This window comes from Haliaeetus albicilla, chromosome 6 (assembly GCF_947461875.1).
Source record: "Haliaeetus albicilla chromosome 6, bHalAlb1.1, whole genome shotgun sequence".
Taxonomy (NCBI): domain Eukaryota; kingdom Metazoa; phylum Chordata; class Aves; order Accipitriformes; family Accipitridae; genus Haliaeetus; species Haliaeetus albicilla.
The window spans coordinates 13,422,628-13,447,936 of NC_091488.1; the positions used below are offsets into that span (position 1 = coordinate 13,422,628).

The following is a 25,309-nucleotide window of genomic DNA, read 5'->3' on the forward strand; positions in this document are numbered from 1 at the left end:
GGTGAGTAATCATGGTTCAAGCCTCCCAAACATATAGGTAATACCTAGCAGAGTGTATATGAAGCAGCAGTACATAACGTGCACAAATAGTGCATCACACAGACCATGAGACTTGTCAGTCCTGTCCTGACATCCTCTGTCCTGTGTGAAACTGAAAGGAATTATCCGTAAATGGCTTCACGTACACGGTGAGTTTTCAAGTGTCTTTGGCCCCTCTCTAGGTAATGAGGTGCCTTTTTCCTTCTCTTTCTTGCAGGCAGTAATGCTGCAGCTGAAGTTACTTACCTTACTTGCCACTTAGCTCTTTAAAACCAGACAGTAGCCTGCAGCACTGTTGTCCGAACTTTGGACTGGATTACTTCCTGTGTTTTGCATACTGCTCTTGGTGTGTGGCCTTTTGGTCCCAATTACACTGAAATTCCTTCTAGACGCAGCTTTGAAAGTGTGATTTTCGAAGCAGAACAAACATGCATTGCACGATCTCAGAAAGAACTTCCTAACTAATAGCAGAATGTCGGCACTCCTAAATAGTACCCCACTGAACTCTCTGGATAGGTGGTTATTTAATCCTGCTCCCTACTTAGAATCTCAAAGTTTCTGTCTCCATCCATTCTCTTTATTCACTTGCCTAGTAGAGGCTGAGTAAATTGTGACACAGATCATGAGAGAAAGCATTTGAATGCTCTCATTTCAGAGGAATATTTATCTGTAGCACAAAATGACCACAGAAAGAAATGGTCATCACTGCTGGTACTGGCAATCTGTATTCAGAAAAGCTTAATTTAATACTTTTCTAAATGGGGTGTTGTGGGTCAGGAATAAACTGCATTGGCACAGCTGTGTGAAATTAGGTTATGCAAGTTATGCCTGGCTCTTGCCACCAGGATTCATCCTTAGCTTTCCAAGGAGCTGAAATCTACCAGGAGAAGAAGAATTCCAAATTTGTTGAGGTTTTGCTGTATGTCTTTTGTGATGAACTGTGTATGGCTTTAACACTTTTCTGCAAGAACCTGGCAGTTCATATTGCTGTGCAGAGCCCTGGTCCATGCTTTTCCTTCAGCAGAGTCAGTACCAAGTTTCTCAGAAGATGAAAAAGAAAGCTGCAGTAAGCAAAGGATCATTTAAGTACTCTACTGCCAAATTTGTTTCCCTCTCTCAATAATTAGAGTTACATCCTGGAACACAGTTGTTTGCATTGCTTCTAAAAAACATCTTGCCTCATGTGATAGGCTTCAGGATAGAGGGAACAAGCTTTACACCATGTAAATACTATTCTGCTTTTCTTTCCCTTGGCAGATGGAACTCCCAAAATTATTTCTGCCTTCAGTGAGAAAGTGGTGAGTCCAGGAGAGCCAGTCTCCCTTATGTGCAATGTGAAGGGGACTCCTCTGCCTACGATCACTTGGACACTGGACGAAGATCCCATTGTGAAGGACGGCAGTCATCGTATCAGCCAGATTATCACCTCTGAAGGCAACGTGGTCAGTTACCTGAATATCTCTAACACTCAGGTCCGAGATGGTGGAGTTTATCGCTGTACTGCCAACAACTCTGCTGGAGTCGTCCTGTACCAGGCTCGAATAAACGTAAGAGGTGCTTGTCAAATCAGCTCCTCAAAAAAACACACATAACTCATTGTAGTGGAAAAGAAGATTGTTGCATGTGATGAAATGAGTCTTGGAATGCCAAAACCAACTTACTGTTTTTCCTCTCCTTTTCTTCCCCGCTCTCTTTTCTCACCCTGCCTCTCCAGCCCCATCTAGAAAGTGTATGGTATGGTTAAATGTTGGAAGAACCCTTTGGCTTGTGTTCTACAGTCTATTTTTCCTATACTCATCTCTATTAGTTCACGATTTCTTTATTTTAGTCCTGCTGTGCATGGGGGTTTTTCTTTTCCTTTCCTCTTTTACTTGTCCAACATTCATTGTAATTATTCATGTATATAGTACTTTAGCTTGCATTTCTAACTCTACATGGCATAATACCCATCCTCATGGTATTATACTTTATATATGTCAAAAAAAAAAAGCTAACTTTGTCAGCATTCTCATGTGTAGCAGGATTCTAGCTTTATATCAGTTTTGGTATTTCACATTAATTAAATCATCCTCAGCCTTTTAATTTGTAATGCAGCAAAGATTTTATCAGGCAAGTGTTGGATAATGCAAACATATACCCCCACGTAATTAGTATGTATGCTGCAGGGTGAGGAAAAACTAGAGCATATAAAGATTAGGGAAACTGCTTAAGTAGCTCTTAAAGGAAAAACTGTCAAATGCTAAGAAGTGTTGTGCAAGCTGCATCTGTAAATGTCGTTAACGTTTGTATATTCAGAAAAATTATATGCATGTTTCCTGGAGCAAATGTGCCTTTAAATTGTTTTCAAGAGTTTCTTTTTACCCTTCTAGGGCCAGCAAGCATTCGACCAATGAAGAACATCACAGCAATAGCTGGACGGGACACCTACATCCACTGTCGTGTGATCGGCTACCCGTATTACTCCATCAAGTGGTACAAGAACTCTAACCTGCTACCATTTAACCATCGCCAAGTGGCGTTTGAGAACAACGGGACACTGAAGCTTTCAGATGTGCAGAAGGAAGTAGACGAGGGGGAATATACGTGCAATGTCCTTGTTCAACCCCAGCTGTCCACCAGCCAGAGCGTGCATGTGACAGTAAAAGGTGAGGTTAACTCGGAAAACTAGAGCCAAGCTAATGGCTGTCTCATTTATAGACACGCAGAATTGCACACATAGGATTGTCCTGGCAGTTAGATAATGAGCACTTTAAAAGGTTAATCCAGATTTTTGTTTATTTTAATGATGACATAGACGCTAATCAGTCACTGTGTCTTGTTCTTTCTTGAATTTTATCCACCTTCGTTCAACCAGCAAAGTATTGCTTTTTAAGTGGAAGCCTTGCAGAAGCAAGCTTTCGATGAGCAGTTTTCACTACAACAACTAAGTCAGTAGATTAATGGTTTGTCACCTAAGTTTCACTGCTGACTGTTTCTCTGCTGGATGACAAAGTTCACATTTTCATTAGACAGTAACTTTCCAGCTTTTGAAAAATAAGATGAGAATCTTAATGAGTTTCTGCCAATAAGCAGAAACAGGAGCTAAAAGCATTAACCTTGCTTCCCTTTGTCATGGTTTAACCCCAGCCAACAACTAAGCACCACACAGCCCCTTGATCACTCCCCACTGCGTCGGGATGGGGGAGAGAATCAAAAGAGTAAAAGCGAGAAAACTTTTGGGTTGAGATAAAGACAGTTCAATAAGTAAAGCAAAAGCTGTGCACGCAAGCAAAGCAAAGAAAACAAGGAATTCATTCACCACTTCCCATGGGCAGGCAGGTGTTCAGCCATCTCCAGGAAAGCAGGGCTCTATCACATGTAATGATTACTTGGGAAGACAGATGTCCCCCCTTCCTTCTTCTTCCCCCAGCTTTATATGCTGAGCATGACGTCCTATGGTCTGGAATATCCCTTGGGTGGGTTCGGGTCAGCTGTGCCAGCTGGGTCCCCTCCCAACTCCTTGTGCCCTCCCAGCCTCCTCATTGATGGGGTGAGGTGAGAAGCAGAAAAGGCCTTGACTCTGTGTAAGCACTGCTCAGCAGTAGTGAAAGCATCCCTGAACTATCAAAACTGTTTTCAGCACAAATTCAAAATATAGCCTCATACTAGCTACTAGGAAGAAAACTAACTCTGTCTTGGCCAAAACCAGCACATCTCTTATTAAGTGTGCTTTTCTGAGTGTTCTTGATTCTTTGAACAGCAGCACTGTAAATAAACGTGACTTGAAATTCTAATAGGATGCTTAAAATCTATTCAAATAGTCCCAAGCAAGGATGTTCAGATGGCCCTGAAAGACTTCAGCAACAGATGAGAATAGGACTTTTTTAGCATTGTGTCCTGACTATTCTGATATTGGCAATGTTCAGACCTATTCACAAGGACACAAAAGAGAGAAAACCTGATTGCAGTAGCACCTAGTTTTGAGCAATGGGGCCACTAAATAGTGCACTTCATGTGAACCTGTAGGAAGAACTGAGGTATAATTTCATTGTTCCTGAAGTTCTTAGAAACTTTTCCTGGGCTTTTGGGGGGTCAGAGGAGAGGAAGGAAGGAAGGTTGATTCCTGTTTCTGTTCTCAGGTAAGATATAGAGAACAGTAAGGTAAAATGACTTTGTTACAGACATCTGATCTTTTAACTTCTTTCTGTTCTGTTTGTTCAGCCCTTTCTTGTTTTCAGTCTCAAATGACGTAATTGCTAACTGTTTCAAGAGGTTAGGGGACTAGCTTTAAGCCACTAGCAATTCGGACTCTGAAAGGCATGGCATCTCACACACCTGAGACCATCAGAGGCACTGGTCACATGCTGTAGCATAAAAAGCTAATGTCACCATTTCTTTTCATGTATGTGGTACCTTGCTTGAAATTACAATAACATAGCAGATCTGTTGATGCAGTTTAGGAACTGAATACCAAATTAGTAATTGCGTTGCTGCTGCACTAACTGTTCACCACGGTGAATCTGGTGAGGAATGCTGTCTCTTAAAAGATACTGCTCTTCAAATAAGTATTAAAACGAATGTAGCCAGACCAAAAACAACAAAAAAAAAATCCATCCTTACAACTCAGGCATTTAGATCAAAACATTACTAGTCACTGAGAATGCTAGTTGGTACCACAGATGCAATACTGTTTTTTCTTCTATTAGGTTACAATTTCAAACTTGACAATTCCTCCCCCAGAAAGCAGATTGCCAGCTCTGTCAATTTTGATTGAACTGTAGCTTTTGTCAATGATTTGACTTCCTTGAAGGTATTCTGTTGTACTTCTGGATATTTAGCTGCCAGGACCATTGGCTGCTCAGGAATCTCAGTGACTGAATATACCTTGAATAATTTGCATAAACATGTGGCACATTTGAAGAGTGCCAGTGGGCTGAGCTGCCACTGCACCTGTGATACAGCCTCATCCTGCAGATGCCCCTCGAGGCAGATGCATCAGAGCAGTGCAAGTTGCAGCGATCCATGGCACGTGCAAAGCAAACATGTCAGCATGGCTCATATCTATTGATCTGGAGTTGCCAAAGTTGGCTGCAAAGTGCCCCAGCTACTTCATGGTGCCCTGGCGTTGACAAGACCCTGTTATTTAAGAAAAGGTTAATAGCCTGTCCTCATAGGCTAAGCCCAAAATGTCAAAGGTGAGCTTTGTATGTCAGACCTGAACAATTCTCAAGGTTCTGCTATTGTAGCTGGAGGTCAGCATTGCCACAGTGGTTTTGTAGATGGCTATGTATTGTTTTCTTCTGTAACTACGTAATGATTTTATCTAACATATTAGTGAACAGTCAAAAGTGGCCTGTTGCTTTAAAATATTATGTCGTGATTTAACCCCAGCCAGCAACTAACCACCACACAGCTACTCGCTATCTTCAACCCCCCAGTGGAATGGGGGAGACAATCGGAAAGAAAAAGGTAAAACTCGTGGGCTGAGATAAGAACAGTTTAATAGAATGGAAAGGAAGAAACTAATATTGATAATAATAATAATAAAATGACAATAATAATAATAGGATTGGAATATACAAAACAAGTGATGCACAATGAAATTGCTTACCACTCACCAACCAATACCCAGTTAGTTCCTGAGCAGCGATACCCCCCAGGCCAACTCCCCCCAGTTTATATACTGGGCATGACGTCACATGGTATGGAATACCCCTTTGGCCAGTTTGGGTCAGCTGTCCTGGCTGTGTTCCCTCCCACCTTCTTGTGCCCCTCCAGCCTTCTTGCTGGCTGCGCATGAGAAGCTGAAAAATCCTTGACTCTTGTACAAACACCACTTAGCAACAACTGAAAGCATCAGTGTGTTATCAACATTCTTCTCATACTGAAAGAAAATTAACTCTATCCCAGCTCAAACCAGGACAATTATTAACGGTTGTGTTGCCTTTTCGTTTTATAGATTCCAAAGTTAATGTGATGAGTTTTCAGGCACTTATGTTTGATTCCAATAAATACAAAATATGGCCCAGCTTGCATACTGGAGGTTAAAAGTACTCTGAAATATGACATTGTAAGGGGAGTTTATATCAGTGCTCAAATATCCTTATTTATAGTTCAGCTTCTCATATCGTCAGTATACTTACTTCTCCAGAGAAACAGAAGGAGAATTATTGCCCATCTTCAACATCATGGGTCCTTTGGTTTGTTCTTGTCTCTGCTACAAGTTTCCTAGGTGACCTCAAACCAGTCATCTGAAGGGTGATTGAGAATAGATGATACTTAATGAGCTGTTACTTGGTATTTTGTTTCCTCTGTGTTCTGTTCTGAAGTCATAATTACCAATTTCCTCATGAGCTTTTCTGAGATGATAATCTCTGTGGCATCAAAGTGTTTAGAAACAATGTGTTCATTTTCAAAACCCGCCTGGGTGATCAGGAGCACTTTGGCAAATGGCAACTGAGGCACAGACTGAACTTAGAAGTAGCCACAAATTTTTGTATGTTCAATTTCAGAAGCCTACAGCTTGATTTTTCCAGCGCACTTGCTGTTATATAGCATTTATATGTTCAAAGCTCTGCTCCCACTGAAATGAAGTTGCTTCTGAGAATTTTTTCCTTCTTCAGATCAGACACATCACTCAGCTTAGCAACCCCCTAGGAAAGACAGATTTAAGTAATTTAATTAGCATTATCTGAGTGATCTGTGGCAAAGGTGAATACAGAATTTGGCTCTACAGGGCAGCATTTATCTGTATTACACATACAACTGGCCTTTCCTGTCTGCAGCCCCCTGCCACATTTACCACCCAGTTTCTAAACTCTCCAGTACATGAAGCATCCTTGTTCTGTCTTGAATGAGGACTTGCTAGAAGCAGTGTCCAAATAAAGATATGCAACAGCGTGAGCATGTAACCAAATAAAGATGGCTGCCCATTCTTTAGAGTATTTTGAGTTTTACAAACATCCAAATGAAAGCAAAATCTTGAGGACATTCTTCGGAAATCACTGTAAGATCTCAGACTGGAGAACAGAAAGTTTCTTCACAATAACTTCAAAATGAAATTTTGGCTGCCAGAGAACCCAAGAGTGGGGCTTACAGAGCCTTGCTGTGCAGCCTCCCACCTGGCAGGCTGTCAGGAAGCCAAAAGCTTGGGAGCTGGGCACTTATGTGCTATTTAACCTAGTAGGCCAGCTACTTCTTTGCATTGCTGATCAGAAGAATCAATGAGACACCACATGAAATCAGTCATCTCATTTTTTAGGAATAACTGGTGCCCGTGTCTGCATAGGCACCCACCGCAGAGGTCTGCAGACTCCAAATAACTCTGTCCCACAGAGATGTGGCATGCCACCCTCCCCCCATCCCTTGCCTGTCCCCTGTCTCTGTCCCAGAATCTGGATCTTGGAAGCTAGCAGTCCCATAAGCTGACTGCTGGGAGCTGAGTGGATAAGCTGGCAGGAAAATACGCAGATTTCTGCTTGGCAGATATAGCTATGTTGGAGCCGTGCCCGAGTCCTAATAGAGCTTTTTGGAAATCAAGCCATCTTGGCATTATTTTTTTATATTTAGACAAATGAATTGGCCAGTTCTGAGTTCTGACAAAAAGCCATGAAAACTACCCACCCTGGAATGCATACCTAAGGGGGGGAGGCTATGACTGTACTTACATACTTAATTTCTGGTATTTCGTACCTGTTGACCACTTGCCTTTGCAATTGTAATAATGCTTTTTGCTTTGGCCTGTGTTAAACGCAATTTTCTTTTTAGCTTTTTTTTGTAAAGTAAACTGAACCTCCTTTCCTCCCCCTCCTGCAAAGTGGAAATAGTAGTTACTAACATCCTCAGAAGTCAGTCATCGAGATTAGCCTTACTAAGGATACCTCATAGGTCCTTGCCAAGAACAGAGTTATTGTTAGCAGCACCAGTTTCTTACTCTGCATTTGGCCCAGCTCAAGTGGTTTGCCAGTGGAGTTCATGTACATCTGCCAATGGCAGAGGACTATGGAAGTCAGACAACCTAAGGAGAAGAATATTCTGTAGAAGATGTAGGGGCTTGTGTTCATTCCTCCTCAGTTTGACTTGTCTTCCTCAGTCTTCTCCAGCTCATCGTTGCCCAAGTCCTGGCTCTTCTGCTCTGGGTTCCAAAACCAGTCTGTCCTCCAGGTCTTTCCCATCTCAGTCTTCTTTTCCTTGATACCTTGTTCTCATGACCCAAAACTAGTCTTCACCTTCAGAGTTCCCAACCTTCCTCCCAGCCTCCCGTTACAGTCCTCTTTTTCTGCCAGTCTTCACTTTCTCCATCTCCACTGCATTTCAGTCTGTCTCCCCTTCACGTGGGTCTTTGTTCGCTGTCAGTGCTGTACCTCACCCCACTGCTTCCTTGTCCTAGTCTCAAATCCCCAGCCAGCTTCCCAACTCCACTTTACCAACCTCCATCAACTCTGCCATCCCACTGCAAGCCTGCTCCCAACTTCTGACTTCCCCCCACTGCCCCTGAATCCAATTCTATAATTCTCTTTTGTTATCCTGGACACCACTTTGAGCTTCTGCTCCATCGCTTGCTGCTGCTATCTGCATGGCCAGCAATATAGGCTGGTTCCCCACTCTGGCCCTTTGGACCCCACATCTCCTTTCTTTCTCTCTGCATTGAAATAACTTTTTTCATGCTTCCTGGACCCAGCACGCACAGCTGTATGAACACTAGAGAGACAAATCTCTCTGCTTTGATTTCTGACATCTCATGAGACTGCACCTGCCCCACATGGCTGGAACTGACTCAGCCACTGAAGGTAGTGCTAGGATGTTTTTGGTGCTGCTCGAACCCTGGGAGCTCTTAGACTTTAGTCACTGGAAAGTGTCTTCTCAGGATGTGATAACTATGAGGAGTTTGTCTTATCTATTTACTTGGTTTTGCTCAGACTGCAAAATTTGTGCACCCTTGTGATGACTTTTCATAGGGACAGCAAGAATGTTACCATCAGTGCCATCACCTGCCAAACTTGAAATCTGTGCTGCTAACCATGGGGCAGGTGGGACTTCTCAGATTCTCACAACACCTTTTTTTTTTTTTTGCTTTTATGGTAGGATCAAAATATACTGCATCCCTATTTTTCCACCCTTCCACCTTATTCTTGGAAATGGCCAAACAGTTGTAGCTGAAACTTTCCAGCTGAAGTGACTCAGCCTGAGGCAGACACCTGGTCTGGAAAAATACTGTCCAAACAAAAGTCAAACTGCAAGCAAATGAAAATAGTCTTATAATGAGAAGTGTTGGCAAACAAAGAAAGAGGTTATATTACCCACCCCATCTGTAAGTTTCATATTTCCATTGAAAAACAACCCTTCAAGTGGCAAGATGGTAAAATAATAATAGCAACATCTCTTCTACAGCATTTTAGTATATCTCAAAGCATTTTAAAAACAGGAGTGAGTCATTATCTCAATTTTTTTTTATTATGTAATTTATAGTAATAGTTTTCTCAGCTACAGTAAAAGCCATCAGTAGTAAGTGATGACTTTCTTTTCATCAGTCTCATGGGACATACTTCTCATGTAAACAGCCTGCTGCTATTCACACTTCTCTGACAAATTAATTGAAAAAGAAGCCCCTCAGAGGGAAGGGTGCAGCATCATTAAAATAAAAAGTGCGGTGTTCAAAAGGACTGTTTCTGATCTTGTAGACCTTATATATCTCATTGATTTCGAAGGCTTCTCATTGCCTTATAACAAAGTGATAGCACTTCACCTGTTGTGAACCACGTAAAAGAATTGTACCAGCCTGTTTCTTTTTAGAACACAAGCAAACCAAAGAGGGGCTATTTCTAAATATCTTCAGGTTGCAACTATTTGAATAGATTCTTCTCATCTTTCCTGGGAAGTATCTAGCTTTTTCAAATATATAATATATTATTGGTGGATTTGCATTGCAGTTCAGTTCAAGGAGGACTGGTTTAGATAGTGAAAAATATGCAGGCACAAAAGGGGAAAAAAACATCAAGGGAAAAATCTTTCAAGGGTTCTTGGGACCATGGTGCATGCTGTCATCAAACAATCTGCTAATCTGTTTATGCTTCAGTCTGTGGCATGGATTATGGCAAGTGTGAATTCAGTTTCATCCATATATCTAAGATGTAACTTCTTATCTGTCCTACTGACTGAACCTTGCCAATAATTTGAGTCAGAAAAACTTCTGGCCTTGACATCCTTCAGATACTTCTGTCATTATATCACCTTCTGCCTTCTTTCACTCTCCCATGCAATATCTTTTTGGATTCCTCCAAGCTTTTTGCAACTTCTTCCGGAAGAAATATTCAGGTCTCTCAAAGTGACTGGAGTTGTCATATGCAGGAATCACGCAAGGGCTGTGCAGTGGGAATGGATGAGAATGTCCAGTCATGCAAAAGATCCTGAAAAAATCCACTTAACAGTCATTCTCAGGTCACATAATGGGCATGGGGACTTGTTACAGGGAGCAAGCAGTGGCAGCAGTCTGATTTAAGAGAACGTGCACTTTAACAGTGATATCGCCCATGTGAGAACCCCAGCATCTAACCCGTAGAAGTACCTGAAGAAAAGACCAAAACAGTCCGGTATTCAGCACGTGAGACTTGACAGGTCTGTGTAAATTTTTTGCCATTCAACATAAACCAACTCAAGGTTAGCCTTACGTTAAAGTAGCTGACTTATCTTCTTTAAAAGCTCACAAGTGTCATGTGGATACTGCAGTTAAGTGTCTTATTTTGTAGCAGTCCACTTCTAATATGCTATACTCCCAGTGACTTCACCTCTGACACTGCAGAACATAGTCACCCGAAAAAGGTATATTAAAGTTCTTTCATTACTATCCTAGTCTTCATGATGAGGAATTAGTATGTATAAATATAAAACTTTTCTCTTAAATCTAAAATAAAACTCACTGGTTTTGTGTACAGTCTTATATCTTTCAAACACAATTCAAGTTGGTGTATGGATGTGTTTGTTTATGAATTATGTAAACAATATGAAATGAGCCTTAATACTTGAATAAGAGCCTCAGTTAAGGAGTTCAAGAGTATCTGTATATTATGCTTGGGTTTATCAAAAGCTAGCCCTCTTAGCTCTCTTACAATGAAGCTTTATTTACTTTGGTTTTGGAAGAAGGCATATTCTTGTTCTTTTTTGTATGTATTTCGTCAATTATATTTGAAATACTTTCTTATATATTTGTTAAAATTGCTTTTAAAATTTTAAGCACTTTACTGCATCAAGTTATTGTGAGCTATTAGCAGTGTGTGTGTAAGTACATATGGAAAGTTGAGACTGCACGTGCACATGAGAGTGCAGGTCTGGAGTATGCTGGCCTAATTTCAAATCAACGTGTATAATACATACATAGCATGCGAAAAAAAAAGGGAGACAGTATCAACCCCGTGGAAACAGAAGGGTGATAAAAAATCAGCTGCTTAGGTACAGCCCTGGGATGAAGGTGAAAGGGAAACTAGTGTGAAACCAGCCAAACTGCTCACAGGAATGATTTTCAGAGCCAGAGATCATTTTGTTAAAGTCCTCTCTGATCTAAATGCAGAATTTTTGGCCCTAGTGATTTATTTGGTTTCAACTTTTCACAGTGTTACATGAGGACAAAGATTACTTTAGATCACATAGGGAATAAACAAGGGCAATAGCTCTGGACCAGGTTCCAAAGCATAGTAAAAGTAACTGGTAAGTGCTTCTGGAAGGCTTTTTACCAGGCAGCACTTTAACAATGAAGGTAACAGCTTGTGTTAATACACTCTTGCAGCTACTGTCATGTTCGAATCAAGAAGGTTTTCTGTTTTAAAAAATAAATAGCGAATGCATCTCCTTGTTCAGGGAACTGAGCTTCCCACCATCCTAGGTTCGCAGGATGCTCCATATGATAAGGGCATGCACTTTTCCCCTCACAATGGAGGCTGAAAGGAGGTGGTTTGATAGATGGATGAGACATGACATAAAAGCACTCTTGGTTTCTACCTAACATTTTACATCCTCTCTTATTTTGGAGGAGCTCCCAGAACAGCATCAGGGAGCCTGTGAGATACCAGTGTTGCATTGCAGAAAGGGGAGTGGGGACTAAGGCGAAAGGCGAAGTCTCTCGCGTAAGCTGCCTGGGAAATACACACCACAGCATTTGCTCTGCCACACTCAGCAACAGTTCCTGATAAAATACCACAGCTTGTTGTGGTAAGATTTTGAAGATTTTTGAATGCAGGGTTAATTTTGCTAACTAATGAACCGGTTAATTTTGGTAACTAATGAACCTAGAAGTAGAGGGAAATCTTGTGCAACAACAGAGGCATAACAGGGATTAGTTTAGGTTTTTTTTTTTTTTTTCCAATGCATACACTTAGAAAGGCCCAAAGAATATAACAGTATTCCCTCTTTTCAAGACAGGATGCATTATGACACAACGAGGGAGCAGGGTATGAGGCTCGGATCAGTAAATGCCATTAACAGATAGTTCGATGAATAATATGCTTTACTGATAAGGTTCAATACATACAAAAAGAAGCAGAAAAATGCAGTGCTTCAGCAACTGTGTGCAATTGCTTAGACCGTCAACCACAAGGGATGGGGTTATTTAGGAGAAAAAAATCAATGCCTGAGAAAACTTACAAATGCCTAGACCGTGGCTAGGGTTTGTGCAGAGACAGAAGAGTTTTGGCTTTTGCACACCCAGAGCATGAAATCTAGGGCCACACGGCTGCCTTAAGAGGCTACGTAGTTTGGTGGTTATTACTCTGCATCAGCCAATGGACGTACGTTGTGAGTATTCATTGCCAAAGGTATTTTATATTGTGGGCACAGCTCCTGCAACAGTGTTGTTGCAAGAAAATCCATTAGGGAACCATTTATAATGATAAAGCAGAGGACGACTTTCCTTTTACTATGCAGAGCCACAGGAGAGAAACGCCATGTTCACAAGGCTGCTGCAGGAGACAGGCTATCTGCAGGATACTCTGTTTTAGTGAATCGTCTCAGCAGTTTCTTCCAACTCCCATGGAATGGAGGGCAAGAAATTAAGGATGTTCCTCTGCTAATGGAGAGCAGCATGGAAGCCCTCCTTGCCCTCCTTTACAATAATCTCCCAGAGGTACAGAAGACCTTGCTAGGGCACAAAAACATAATTTAAATCTTCCTGCATTAGCACTAATGAGGCTGGCCCATGCTCCTCTTCTTAAATAGACACTTAATTCAAGCACTCATCAATAAAACATTCCCAAGACACTGAGCTTCATTGCATGAAGCAGAGATTTTCACTCTTGTGCCCGTTGTGAGTAGAGGAAGAAACATCCCTTCCATGTACACAAGCACACATACACATACAACCCTCTCTCTATATAGTTAACATGTAACATCTTATATATAAAAAAGCACAATTTCACAAAAACATCAAATACAAGCTCTGAAGTCTTGTCAAACTAAAGCTACGTATAGGGAAGGAAAATACTTCAACACACCTTTAAGTATTTTAAACACATTTAAATGCATCTGTCCTACTGTAAATTCTCTCTCTGGACTTTCGTAGTATACATCCCTCTTATTTTTTGGTGCTGTTTGGCAATGATACAGCTTTAGTTTACAAAAAAATAACCCACACGCTGGTTAATCAAGCTTGATGTTTTAATATGTCAAGGATATATGTCAACTTTTTACTGCAGAGATAAATAGATATGGCAACTTTTGTATTTCAGAAGTTATTTGCCTGACTTCACGTATGCTTTATTCTATGTTTTTAATAACTGATTTTTGTGATTGTTTCCCCCTTCAAACTAGCAGGAAGAAAATTTATCTACTATGTTAGGTCACCAGGAACTGCCTTTATGAGCCCAAACTGGTAAATACTGTAGCTGAAAAACATTCCTCAATACTTCAAAGTTATCACTAGACTATTTACTTTTTTAAAGTACTGATTTTAAATTACACACTGGTTTTAAAATAAGCTCCTTGTCAGGACTGCAAGCTGCTGCAGGTCGAATGTACATTATATTTTATGAAGCAGAAATAAATGTTGGTTTCCTCTGTATCTTAAAAACCTGAGTAGAGGGAAAATGTGCTGTCTATAAATATTTTAGCCAATTTCTGAAATGCTTTGCAGGCTGCTATTTAAATTTTAGAGTTGGTAAATGCAGCCTTGCAAATCAATATTTTCTGAAAAATACTTCAATGTGACCTAATGATCTTGCTCCCTGTTTTCTACATCAGGGAGATGGAGAGAGAAGATGCACATCATAATCCTTGAGCAATATGTTGTCTGACTTTTGATATCATTTTGTCCGTAAAAGATTGGTTCAAATTTGTTACACACTCAGCAGAAAATACAGAAGCAATTTGCCACCCTGTTCTGAATTTTAGCATATCTTTCAGTAATGATGCCTGAGACTAGCAGAAGGCTTTGGGCAGAAATGTGCTAGCCAGCACAGTAAAGGGGGCACTTGGCATTTAGCAGATATTTGCACTCATCAAGGGGTAAGGTTATGTCAAAACCTTTTGACAGTCTCATTCTGAAAATTTCTCATTCCCACTTGTATTATAAACTGCTTGTCAATAAATGCTAAGAGAAATTTGGCCTTTTTCTGCTGATGTACAAAGAATCCAAAATATCTCACATGAATGCATTAGCTGTGCTAAGGTAATTAGAAGAGGCAGGCAGACATTTTGCCTCACTTTGTGACATTAGGTCCCCAGGTGAAAAAGCAGTTAATTTCCAGCATACAAAGTTCAAATAAACACAGTAATTTATACCGAGTTTATTTTTTCTGTATGCCTGATCTACCAGATTTTCAAAACACAACAGGACAGGTTTTAGCAATTTGAGAGATGGCAGTCAGGAAAAAGCATTACAGCATGTGAGAAAAATTGATTGCAGTGGCACTTCTCACAACCTCAGACAGCGAGCCGCTCTCAGAAGAAGTCAGGGAAAGGCTGTAAGGGTGAGTTGTGGTACCCTGTGCCTGATGTTACCTCTCTGTGGCAGCTGCGCGCGGTCGTAACTTCTCCTCATCAAATGGCATCACGGCTATGTCAGAAACAGTGGAGTTAATATCTGATCTGTGTCAACCTCTTGCACCATTATGTGCATGTACACAAGCATTTGAACACGCCTTTGAACAACACCCTACCCCTTCAGGGGGTTTGGTATCACATCCTTAGTGCTAAACTGTCTCACTCCTGATGGAGGAGCAGCCAACATATGCGATGATCAAAAGAAATGCATTGAGCTAACACAGTAATGGTCACAAATACCTGTCCCTGCATCCCAGAAATAGGACACTGGCAGAGGAGTAGAAGTGCTGCTGGGGAAGTCAATGGGCTAGCATACATTGCAACCACTTTGAAGAGTTTTTCTGCTGCTTTTCTGCTTCAGTTCTGGGGAAAAGACAGCCTTAGATTTGCTAAAGGGAGAAAGGACAAAGGAAATACGATTAGATAAAGCCACCAACTCCATTTTCTTCTGAAGCTAGCTAATATAGAGCAGTATAAATGTTCTGCTGTAGGTATCCTTCAATCTTTCCTGTTAAAGATGTTCAAATGTACTACAGAGTATATATAAATAATCTCTCAGCAAGAATAAGAAAACACATTCCTATATCTAAGGTACATAACCTCTAGGAACATTCTCTTTTGATAAATGAGAATTTGAGTACTGCTTGCAAAGTTGGTTTTATAGTCATTTCAGGAGTGATTGATAGAAACCTATATTAGATCAATGCCCTGGCTGTTAGGGTGCTGCCCTGAGAAGGGGGGAAGATTTCAGTTCCTTCGTCTGGGTAGATATTTGAGTCTCAATTTACCAAATTGTTAGTAAATGTTCCAGTCACTGCCCGGAGGAAGTGAGGCACCCCCATTAATTCTTGCTTTGTTTACTGAATCCAACCTACTCTTTCCTTTGTTTTTATCAAAAACACCTGAAAACAAAAAAGTTTTTAAGAAGTGGAATTCTTCCCTAGGATAGAAAATAAGAGTGTTTCTTTCAAGTTTTTTGTTTCAGTCACAGAATAATAAGTAAAAAAAAAAAAAAAAGAAAAAGATTTGACAAGCAAAATATGCTTAGCAGGAATTAAATGCCAGCTTGAGCTTTTATGCCTCATACTGTCCCTCTGTTTAGGAATCAGTTTTAACTTAATTTGCTGTCACAAGTACTGTATATGCCTTTCACTTCATACCTCTACCTAATCTTATTGAGAATCGTGACTTGCAACACCAAGAAATAAGTGCCAGGAGCAGTTAGAGAAGCTTACACTCCCTGTCATCATGTCCCAGAAGCAAAGCTGGAGCCTCTTCCAGGTTTATTCCGTGACCCTGAGCAAGACCCTCACACCAGACCTTGGAAGCTGCTGAGCTCTTCCTGGACCGTCCAGGCAGTGTCGCTGCTGAAAGACCTGGGGAGTCACAAGCTGGCAGTGTGATTTCTTGAAGAGGTGCTCAATACTCTTGCAGGAATCTGCCAGTGGTGTCTGGTGTCTCTACAAGCCAGGGATTTCACTGCTTGAGATCTCTGCTTATGCATTGGGTAGTCAGGAAAAAAAGGTGTTTGCAAAAGACGTGATTTTTTTTAGCTAAACAATGCTCTATGGCTGTCAAAGGTGTTGATTTTACATATTCAGCACTGCACATCTGTTCCATTATGTTGTTTTCAGAAATGAGACTGTAACTGCAATAGCTCCTCTCTTCTCTTTTGTTTCAGTTCCGCCTTTTATTCAGCCTTTTGAGTTCCCGCGGTTCTCCATCGGGCAGCGGGTCTTCATTCCCTGTGTGGTGGTCTCCGGGGATTTGCCCATCACAATCACCTGGCAGAAGGATGGCAGGCCGATCCCGGCCAGCCTCGGGGTGACGATTGACAACATTGACTTCACCAGCTCCTTAAGGATTTCTAATCTTTCGCTGATGCACAACGGGAATTATACCTGTATAGCTAGAAATGATGCAGCAGCTGTGGAGCACCAAAGCCAATTAATCGTGAGAGGTAAGTAGATATAATTAGTTTGAAGGGCACCAATTAAGCAGAATTCATCAGTATTTTGTAATGACATCTGTTTGATGGGAAGTATAAAAAAGAGGAAAATATGGTAATTCCTCTCTTCATAACAGAGAACACACAGAGTAATGAAGCACAGAAACTAATGGGACTTTTCTATCTGAAAGTCTTGAAACCAATCGAAAACCCTGGAGTGCACAGGGTGGATGGGGGAGCCACAAGACTGACTTCCTGGAAAATTTTGTGAGGCACAAGCCCTTTCACTGGGATCAAGCCTTTGAAATGGTATCAAATTCCTCCCTGTTATTGTTTTAGTCTAATTATCCCACCCCCCCTTTTTTTTTTTTTTTAGATCAGTCTTTCATATGACATGTCAGTAAAAAGCAAAGCATGGATGTTTACTTCATGGGGAAATGATTCTCCCCTGTTACCATGTTGTTCTTTTCCTTATTTGTGTTTATTATGTAATTAGCATGATTCATTTGCTCATGCTGACTTCACAACATTTTGCCTTGACATAGATCTGAATATAGTTTCAGTAAGGAAGCATTTTATGTGGAAAAGACCTTTCAGAGAGATACCTTGCCTTCAGCAGCTTTTGCCTTTCAAGTCACACATTAGCCAAGTTACCTAGATTATGCCTTGTGATATATCTTCAAATTTACTGTACAAAACTTCAACAAAAACAAATTGCTTCCTTTTCTTTCTGGAAGTTTTTCAAAGTGTTTTAAATTTTCCCCCCTCAAGAACTCATTTGAAGCAAAATCTTCTGAACAGCTCTTCCTTTTAAGTCAAATCTTCGCAAATCTTTGTCCTAGGACTGTCCTTAACAGATTATTCCCTAGTTTTCCACTTATAGAATGTGAATGCTTATGTTTTGTTATGCTAGTATTCCCAAAACTCAGTGGCAAATAGGTCCATTGCTTGTTCACTAGTTTTGATATAAATATTATTTTAATGATTTTTTTTGAAAAATTCACTGCTTTTAATCTTGTCTAAGTATTATTCAGTACAGATGTCTATTACTTTCCCCACTTATACAGTAATTCTTAAACGAAGTAGTCTAATTAACTACATGCATTTAATTATTCTTTCCCATAGCTATTCTGTTAGCTTTTAACCCTATTCATCATTCCAATAATAAGAGATTTTCCTCACCTGCTTTTTTGCTGGAGAAAGGAAAGTTGACAACCTCCCATCACAACAGACAGTCCACTGTCTATGTCTGCCCTACACAGAAATGCTGCATCTAATAACAGCTGAGATCATACCTGATTTGCAGTTATACTCAGTGCTTGAAGTGATGGGAACAAATCACTGTAGCAACTCTGTACAGGTTCCTATTGGCATTTCATCAAAACAGGGATGGTAGGATGATCTAGGTAGTACTACTGAAAACTGGCTCCCTGCAAACACTGTCTACCCTTTTTCAGCACCAAGACCCATGAGTCTGTAACAGCTCAAGTGAGTCCATGTGTAGGGATTTCTGCTCTGTGCCTTTGAGAAGCCTTCTGGAGTCCTAGTCCTGCAACTTTTTAGGAGGTTATGACAGCTATTTCATTTCTCCCCTCTTGCTTATCTTTCTGCCCAGCTAGTGCTCTGCAGCAGCCTCCTTTAAGCCTCTCTCCTCTCCTCTCTTCTCTCTCTCTGTCAATTTAAATGGTAATGTCTTAATCAGTTTTGCATACACATCTGGGATAATAGTTCTCACTCAGAGGGAAAGGGGAAAATATAATATGATGTTTGACCTGAATTTTCTGCCAAAACCCTGGACTGACCTCTTTCCCTCATATTGAACCGCTTCAGCTGTCTCGTTCGACATAGGTCAGAAGACAGGCAGCCATCACTGTTGGTCACTACTTGTCTGCATCCGATCTGACCTATACACATTTAAGTAAAGACTTGCTTTCCTGCTGTCTGTTTTTTCTCCAAGCTTTCCGATCCCTCCTCATCTTTTTGTTCATAGGTGCCCTATAACTGAAACATAATCTTTTTCTAAATCAAGTGGTTTTTCTCCAAATAAAGGGAGAAGAAATGGTGCTTTAACTCCTCTTGTTTCTAATCAACATTGTGTGATGATTTCTCAGCAGTGTGCTTCAAACTTAAATGTTGGCTTTCCTAAATGTCAGGAGATGTGTTCTGGGAATATCTGATTTATGTGAAGTTTGTGTGCTTTAATATGAGAGTGAATGGGAGAGGAAAGTAAAGGGAAATATGACTGTTCCCCACAAAATTCTTTTTCCTTATCTATACTGTCTTTGTATTAGTTTTAAAAGCAGACTTAGAAATGATGATAGCTATCATGTTTCCAAAATAAGTGGGAGTCCATATCATTTTACAGTACATGGGTAGACTTAGAATTAGAATCTAAATCCAATCCATTCCTAAGATGAATGAAGAAACACAGGCCAACTGCTTGTTGCTACATTTGAACTACCAGTGAGTACACAAACTTCTGCAGTATCCATGCAGCCACATAAATTCTTTGGCTTTACAACTTGAGATTTTTTTCTTCAATATTTTCTATGTCAGATCACATGTATCTGCTATTTTTTAGCATTCATATTTTTCTGTTAAGTTTTAAGTCTGTTAAATAAATTTCCTATATTCTTCCTACAAATATTATTTTTCATATCTAAGCTGCACTGCCATTTTTCCAGGAGTATTAAATGACAAAATTAAAACAAGCACTGGTCTCAAAATCTGTGAGCACCTTATGTTAAATCTTCACTGCTCTTCCTGTTACTTTGTGCTCTATAAAAGCAACCAAGTGGTGATAAGGAGCCCTAAAAATAACTGACCAGGAAGGCTGGATTTTCCCAGTCTTAAATATCAGAGGAAGATGACCGGCTTCCACAGAGCTTCCCTGCTGAGTATCACATAGGAGGTGGAAGACACCTGCTGAGAGAGAGAAAGTGAGGGGAGAAAGCTTTTGAGCAGCTGTGCAGCCCTGGGTAAGAAGATCTTAGGGCAATCTCAGTTCTCTGCCACGGGTTTCTTGGTGAGGACCTGGAAATGAGACAGGGTCACACACTCTGGACATAGATCTGTCAGTACTTCTCTCCACAATTTATTGGCCAATTTCAGACAAATCGGAAGAGGGGAAAATGCCTCCAGTGGAGCTGAAAGCCTAAAAACTAAACTAAAATATGTGATTCAGTAGAAACACCTCTACTGAGTGTAACACTAGACACCAGAGAATCTACTCAGGTGAGCCCTTCTACAAACACAAGAAATGGAGTCTGTACTCAAACACAAGATACAAATCCACAGAAAAGCAGGCTTGATTAGTCGTAATGTTTATGGAATATCTTTCAAAAGCTCATTAATTAGTCACTGGGAGAAGCCTACCACCTTCACTGCATGTAGGGACTGCAGGTAGGCAGTCCAGGTGAGTGAAAACAGGGCTTTCGTTCTCAAAATCTTGTGCTCTGCCAGATCCCGGCCTGTAGTTCCTCTGGAAATTCATCAAAAATTTGCAAGCTAGAAGGGTTTCTCAAAACCCCATAAATCATTATTATTTTATTTTATTTCTTGTTGCATTCTTGGTTTGCTAGGCATGCTACTAAGAAAAAGGAAAGAATAGGATCCTATCATGAAAGCCATACACAGAAATTAGGAAAATATCTTCTCTGTCGACTACTTATATCATCATGCAAATTAATTAAGGCTTTACTCATTAGGGCTGTCTTCTAAAGAGTGATTAAAACTCTATATACACTTTATCATGTGTTATTAATTTCCGTAGGGTTTCCTAAAATGGGAATGAAGTAATTATGAAAGAAAAAGCAGTGAAAAAAGTTTTTAATTGGTAACCAAAAAGAAAAAGCTCATAAATGTATTATGAGTTCAAAATTCTTCAGATACTGCCAGAAAAGAGAATTCAAAGATAGTAGTGGGTGCATAAATCATGATTTTAAAATTCCTGCTAGTGAACACATCACAAGTTAAAATTGAGATGAGGTCTTTGAATACCTAATAACCCCCCTTAATACATTTAATGCATTAAGGGTAAATGTGTTTTCATTTTGCACTTGCCAGGAATGTCAAATATCATTACATAGTTAGGCACCCAATGAGGAGTCTCTGAGCCTTGAATCTTCCAGATAGGGAGTGAGTATTTGTCTGCTTTCTGACGTTTGGTGGTGGTGCTGGTGTGATGCAGCAAATGAAGTTTGTGATAGAAAAGCAAGGGGAGAAGATTTATGGTCGCAGCTGGTGTCAAAACTCATTTACTTTCTTTGCTGGTGTTTACACTGCGCCTTTGAAGATTACTCTTGAATGATTCAGTTCCTATCTAATGTTCTCATTAGACAAACCTGATCAACACAAACCACTAGGCACTGTCTCATTTTGCAAAAGTACATCTTTTTTCTTGATCTGCATAGCAAATGGTTCCACTAAACCAGCTAAATTGACCCCTTAGGTCCAATGACCAAATTTAATAACTGTTCATCTTTGCTAAAGTACAGTGTTTAATGATCTCATTCATTAATACATCAATGGTTGCTTTGGCTGATTAAATTTCTTCCATCATTTTGACAGTATGATCTAAATGTAAAGTACAAATATTCCCCGTAAAAATGAAACATTGTATTCTGGGCCAATGTCATAGATTATTTCTTAACTCACCCCAGTAGCCCACCAGAGGAGCTCGTGTTAGGAGCCTTCAGAATTGCTCTCCAGTGTGATGTAGTAATCACTGCACTTGGGAGCCAGAAGCACTTGCATAGATTTGAAGTCCAGGAAGGAGTGTGCACATTTGTCATCTGGTCCCTGGCATAAAGCACAGTCAGAAAGGGTTCTTGGATTTACATAAGCAAAATTAAATCAGGGAATGTTAACACACACTCATAAATTGATTTTAGTTAATAGCTTGTAAAGTCCATCATGGCAAGCACCGATGACACTGGTAAGCAGTATCTTCTTAGGGTACTAACTCATATTTTATCATCTTTTCAGGATTATTTCACACAAGGAGATAATAAAAGCATTTTCCTTCCTTTAAAATGGCACTGTGACATTCATGTTATCTTCAACATCCTATTCTGATTGCTCTCATCCTTTGTTTTCCCTTTGTGAGAGCCTGAGACTGCTAGTCATAATATTGACTAAAAACACCTTTTTTAGGTCCTTTGAGTTCAGCCATTAAAGAGTTTGCATCTGTCAACTTATTGCTCTTACACTAAACAATTCAACAGCTCGTTTCTCGTCACAGATCCGTGGGCTGCATTAAATGAGAGAGCCTAACAGAAACTCACTGTTAAAGCAATTTTAAATGCCCTCCTTTATGGGCTCAAGGGACTGTGCTGCTGAAACAAGGGTGATAATAAATGTAGAACTGTTCAGTCATATTAGTGAGCTACTTCAGAGTGTTTGACTTCTCAAGGGGCAGAGGAGGCCCACACCTTTACAACTAAAGAGAGAGGAGGAGAACTAATTGTTTTCTTTTCTCCATTAACTCTACTTAGGCATATCAGACAAATTAACTTTGTTAAATTCTTACTAAGCAAATTTTCTTCAAGGGCTAATGAATTCCTGAAATATAATGAAAAAGTGAATGTAGCTTTATAATCTAAAGCTAAGTATCAAAATCTACATCAAGTAAACTGCATTGTCTTCCAAAATATGGTAGTATGTAGCACTGAACAAGTTATTCATTTGAAATGAAATTTAGAAGGAAACCATCAATGAGGAAGAAAAATGTAAAGGTCTCCTCTGTTTACTTTTTAATCATTTCTATAGGAATAATCCTGTGGTTTTTCCTAGACAGCAATAGAGAAACAATTGAAAGGTCATTGAATGAGTAATTTCATTTTGCTGTAGCATCTTTTCTGATTTTTATTGGCAATCTTAAGACTAAGTGTCAAGGGTTCATGTCTTCAAAATTGGAGCAGCAGTTGGCATTTTTATAAGTAGTCCTAAAGGAAGGCCAAAGCTTTACTGAATATAGAAATTGTTTCTATTACTGGGTGTGGGCAGGATTTTTTGCCAAGTAAGGTCAAAACATGTTTTGTTTATGGAGCAATACAAGGAAACCATACAATTGCTAATCATACACCTGTTTCTGGAGCTTATACGGCAAAATTTAATTTCCACAGTTACCATTCTGGTATCATTCTGTATTGAAAGTAATGATTAAAAATGAGTATACCAAGAATATCTGAGCAAAACCTCATGTTTTATATACACCCAAAATACAGTGAAATCAACATGATAAAAAGCTCTGTTCAGAGCTTGTCAGCGTTTAAGGCATGACATGTCAAGAATATCTACCTGAGTTCATTAAAGACGTGGAAGGATGCATTTCCACATAAATGCTCAAACAACATTTGTGCTTGGCATCCATCCATTTTTCTCCATATACCCAAAAGGCTTAGACAAAAAATTTATTTTAACAGATAACTTTAATGCAAATAGTATTTTAAAGGCTGATTGCCTTTATTCTATACTAGGCAATCTTGCTTAACTTTTCCAGAACTTTCTGCATATGCCTACCCATTTAATATAGTAAATTATTTTCTGAAAAATTAAAACTTCTTGGCAGTCTCATCCACAGCAAATGAAGAATATAAAGTAAATGTTTTTCAAAGAGAAGGGAAATAAAACAAAGAAGTTAAAAAAGTTTTGTATTGTAAGAGAGATTTTAGAAGACATTATACTCTTCACACTTTTTAGTGGTAGAGGAGGCCAGTATTTATCAGTCACTCCAGTCCATCATTTGTAATCATTCACCTGTAAGATGGATACAACTGAGGTCGTTTTTTTGGGGTGGGGGTTTTTTTTGGTCTACCCTTTTTATGGATAAGCAGCTTGTAATTGATTTTTCAGAAGTTGTGAATACAAATTTACTTACAGTTACTGAGGTGAAACAATCTGATGCCACTGTGCTGAGTCATATAAAAGCAGGTTTTAATTTTTGCATCCCACTATGAAATATTATGCCTCCTTATTTGACTGCTCTGCCATTTCGAGCTACCTGGTATGTTGGACAAATTCTCATGACTCCATTTGCTTCCTCCTGCAGTGCCCCCTCGGTTTGTGGTCCAGCCCAGCGACCAGGATGGGATCTATGGAAAAGCTGTAATTCTCAACTGCTCTGCAGAGGGTTATCCTGTTCCTACCATTGTCTGGAAGTACTCAAAAGGTAGGACTTCTCTGGTAATTACTGGGGACAGATTAATTCTGGTTTAGTAACAGCTTACTCACCTGTAAGTTACTGGTTTAATCTTCATATTGTCAGAGGCTGGCAGAGTGCAGTAAGGGAAGTATCAGTCATGTTTATACTGTTCTTATATCATTTCCCTAAGGACGTAGTGCTGGCCATTGTCATAGACGTAAGGCTGAGCTAGATGGACTTTTGGTCTGCCTTAGAGACGTCCTGGAGCTGTGGATGTGTGCCTGTGTTAGCTATGGCCTCAGCGGGCAAGTGATGAAAAGGATGGCTGAGAGAAAAGAGATACTGCTTTAATTGAAGCAACCTCAGAACAAGGTTCACTGGCAGCATTTGGCTGATTTTTTTCCCCCTTCAAAATTCATGATAACATGGCCAATCATATCTTTTCAGAAAAGAAGAAAGGTCAGGTAGCATTAGCATAAGCAGTAATTCAGTATGCGCTTTACATAATGCTTTAACATTTTCTTCTCATGTAACAGAGCATTAAAACTGACCCCACTTGACCCTCAGTAACCATAGGAAACTGACTGCTTTTTAATTAAAATGTGCTGCCTGCTAGATTGCGTCTTCTGGCCAGTTGTCTTCTGGTAGGTTTTTATCAAGAAAACAAACTCTCCAAACCCTGTATCTAATCTAAATGAGTTAACTCTTTAAAAAGCAAAACTAGGTGCTGTTGAGAAGAAAACCTTATGTAATGTCCCATGTCATTTTTGGTTTCCTTAGGATTTAAGTCCAAATTATATTTGAAGAAAAAAGGTGAGGGAAGAGAAATGTTCCTGTTAATGACTCTTTTTGCTTGTATTGATAAATTCTGGTTTGCAGAAGAGTGCAGAGCTCCAGATTCCATTAGTCTCAATGGTGTATGGGTTTTTAATTATGAATATAGGTCACAAAGAAGTAGTTCTGTTTCGTTGTGTTTGCGTGCTGAAGGAGGAGGCCAAGCCAAGCTAGCAGAGTTGTAATTAACTGTGAAGAGATAAGCAGCCCATCTTAATAAAGGAGAAAGGGATAGTAGTTTGATTTTAGTGACACTCTACCATAAAGTGACTGTTTTTAAGGTTCCCCATTAACAGCTCTGAAGTTTTTAAGTCAAACAAAGTTTTAGTAGATATGTGATG

At 39.9% G+C, this 25,309-nt stretch overlaps 1 protein-coding gene across 3 annotated transcripts in view; it reads left to right on the top strand.

Annotated features, from left to right (window-relative positions):
- DSCAM (DS cell adhesion molecule) overlaps positions 1-25,309 on the top strand; it is a 471,653-nt gene that overhangs the window by 296,065 nt on the left and 150,279 nt on the right. For 2 of the 3 annotated variants that reach the window (XM_069785097.1, XM_069785096.1), the window contains exons 7-10: positions 1,297-1,593; positions 2,409-2,684; positions 16,724-17,002; positions 24,042-24,161. In XM_069785097.1, coding sequence (XP_069641198.1) covers positions 1,297-1,593; positions 2,409-2,684; positions 16,724-17,002; positions 24,042-24,161 — 972 coding nt within the window. Of the gene's footprint in view, positions 1-1,296; positions 1,594-2,408; positions 2,685-16,723; positions 17,003-24,041; positions 24,162-25,309 lie in introns of those variants that run through there. The other variant, XM_069785098.1, reaches the window with a different exon arrangement.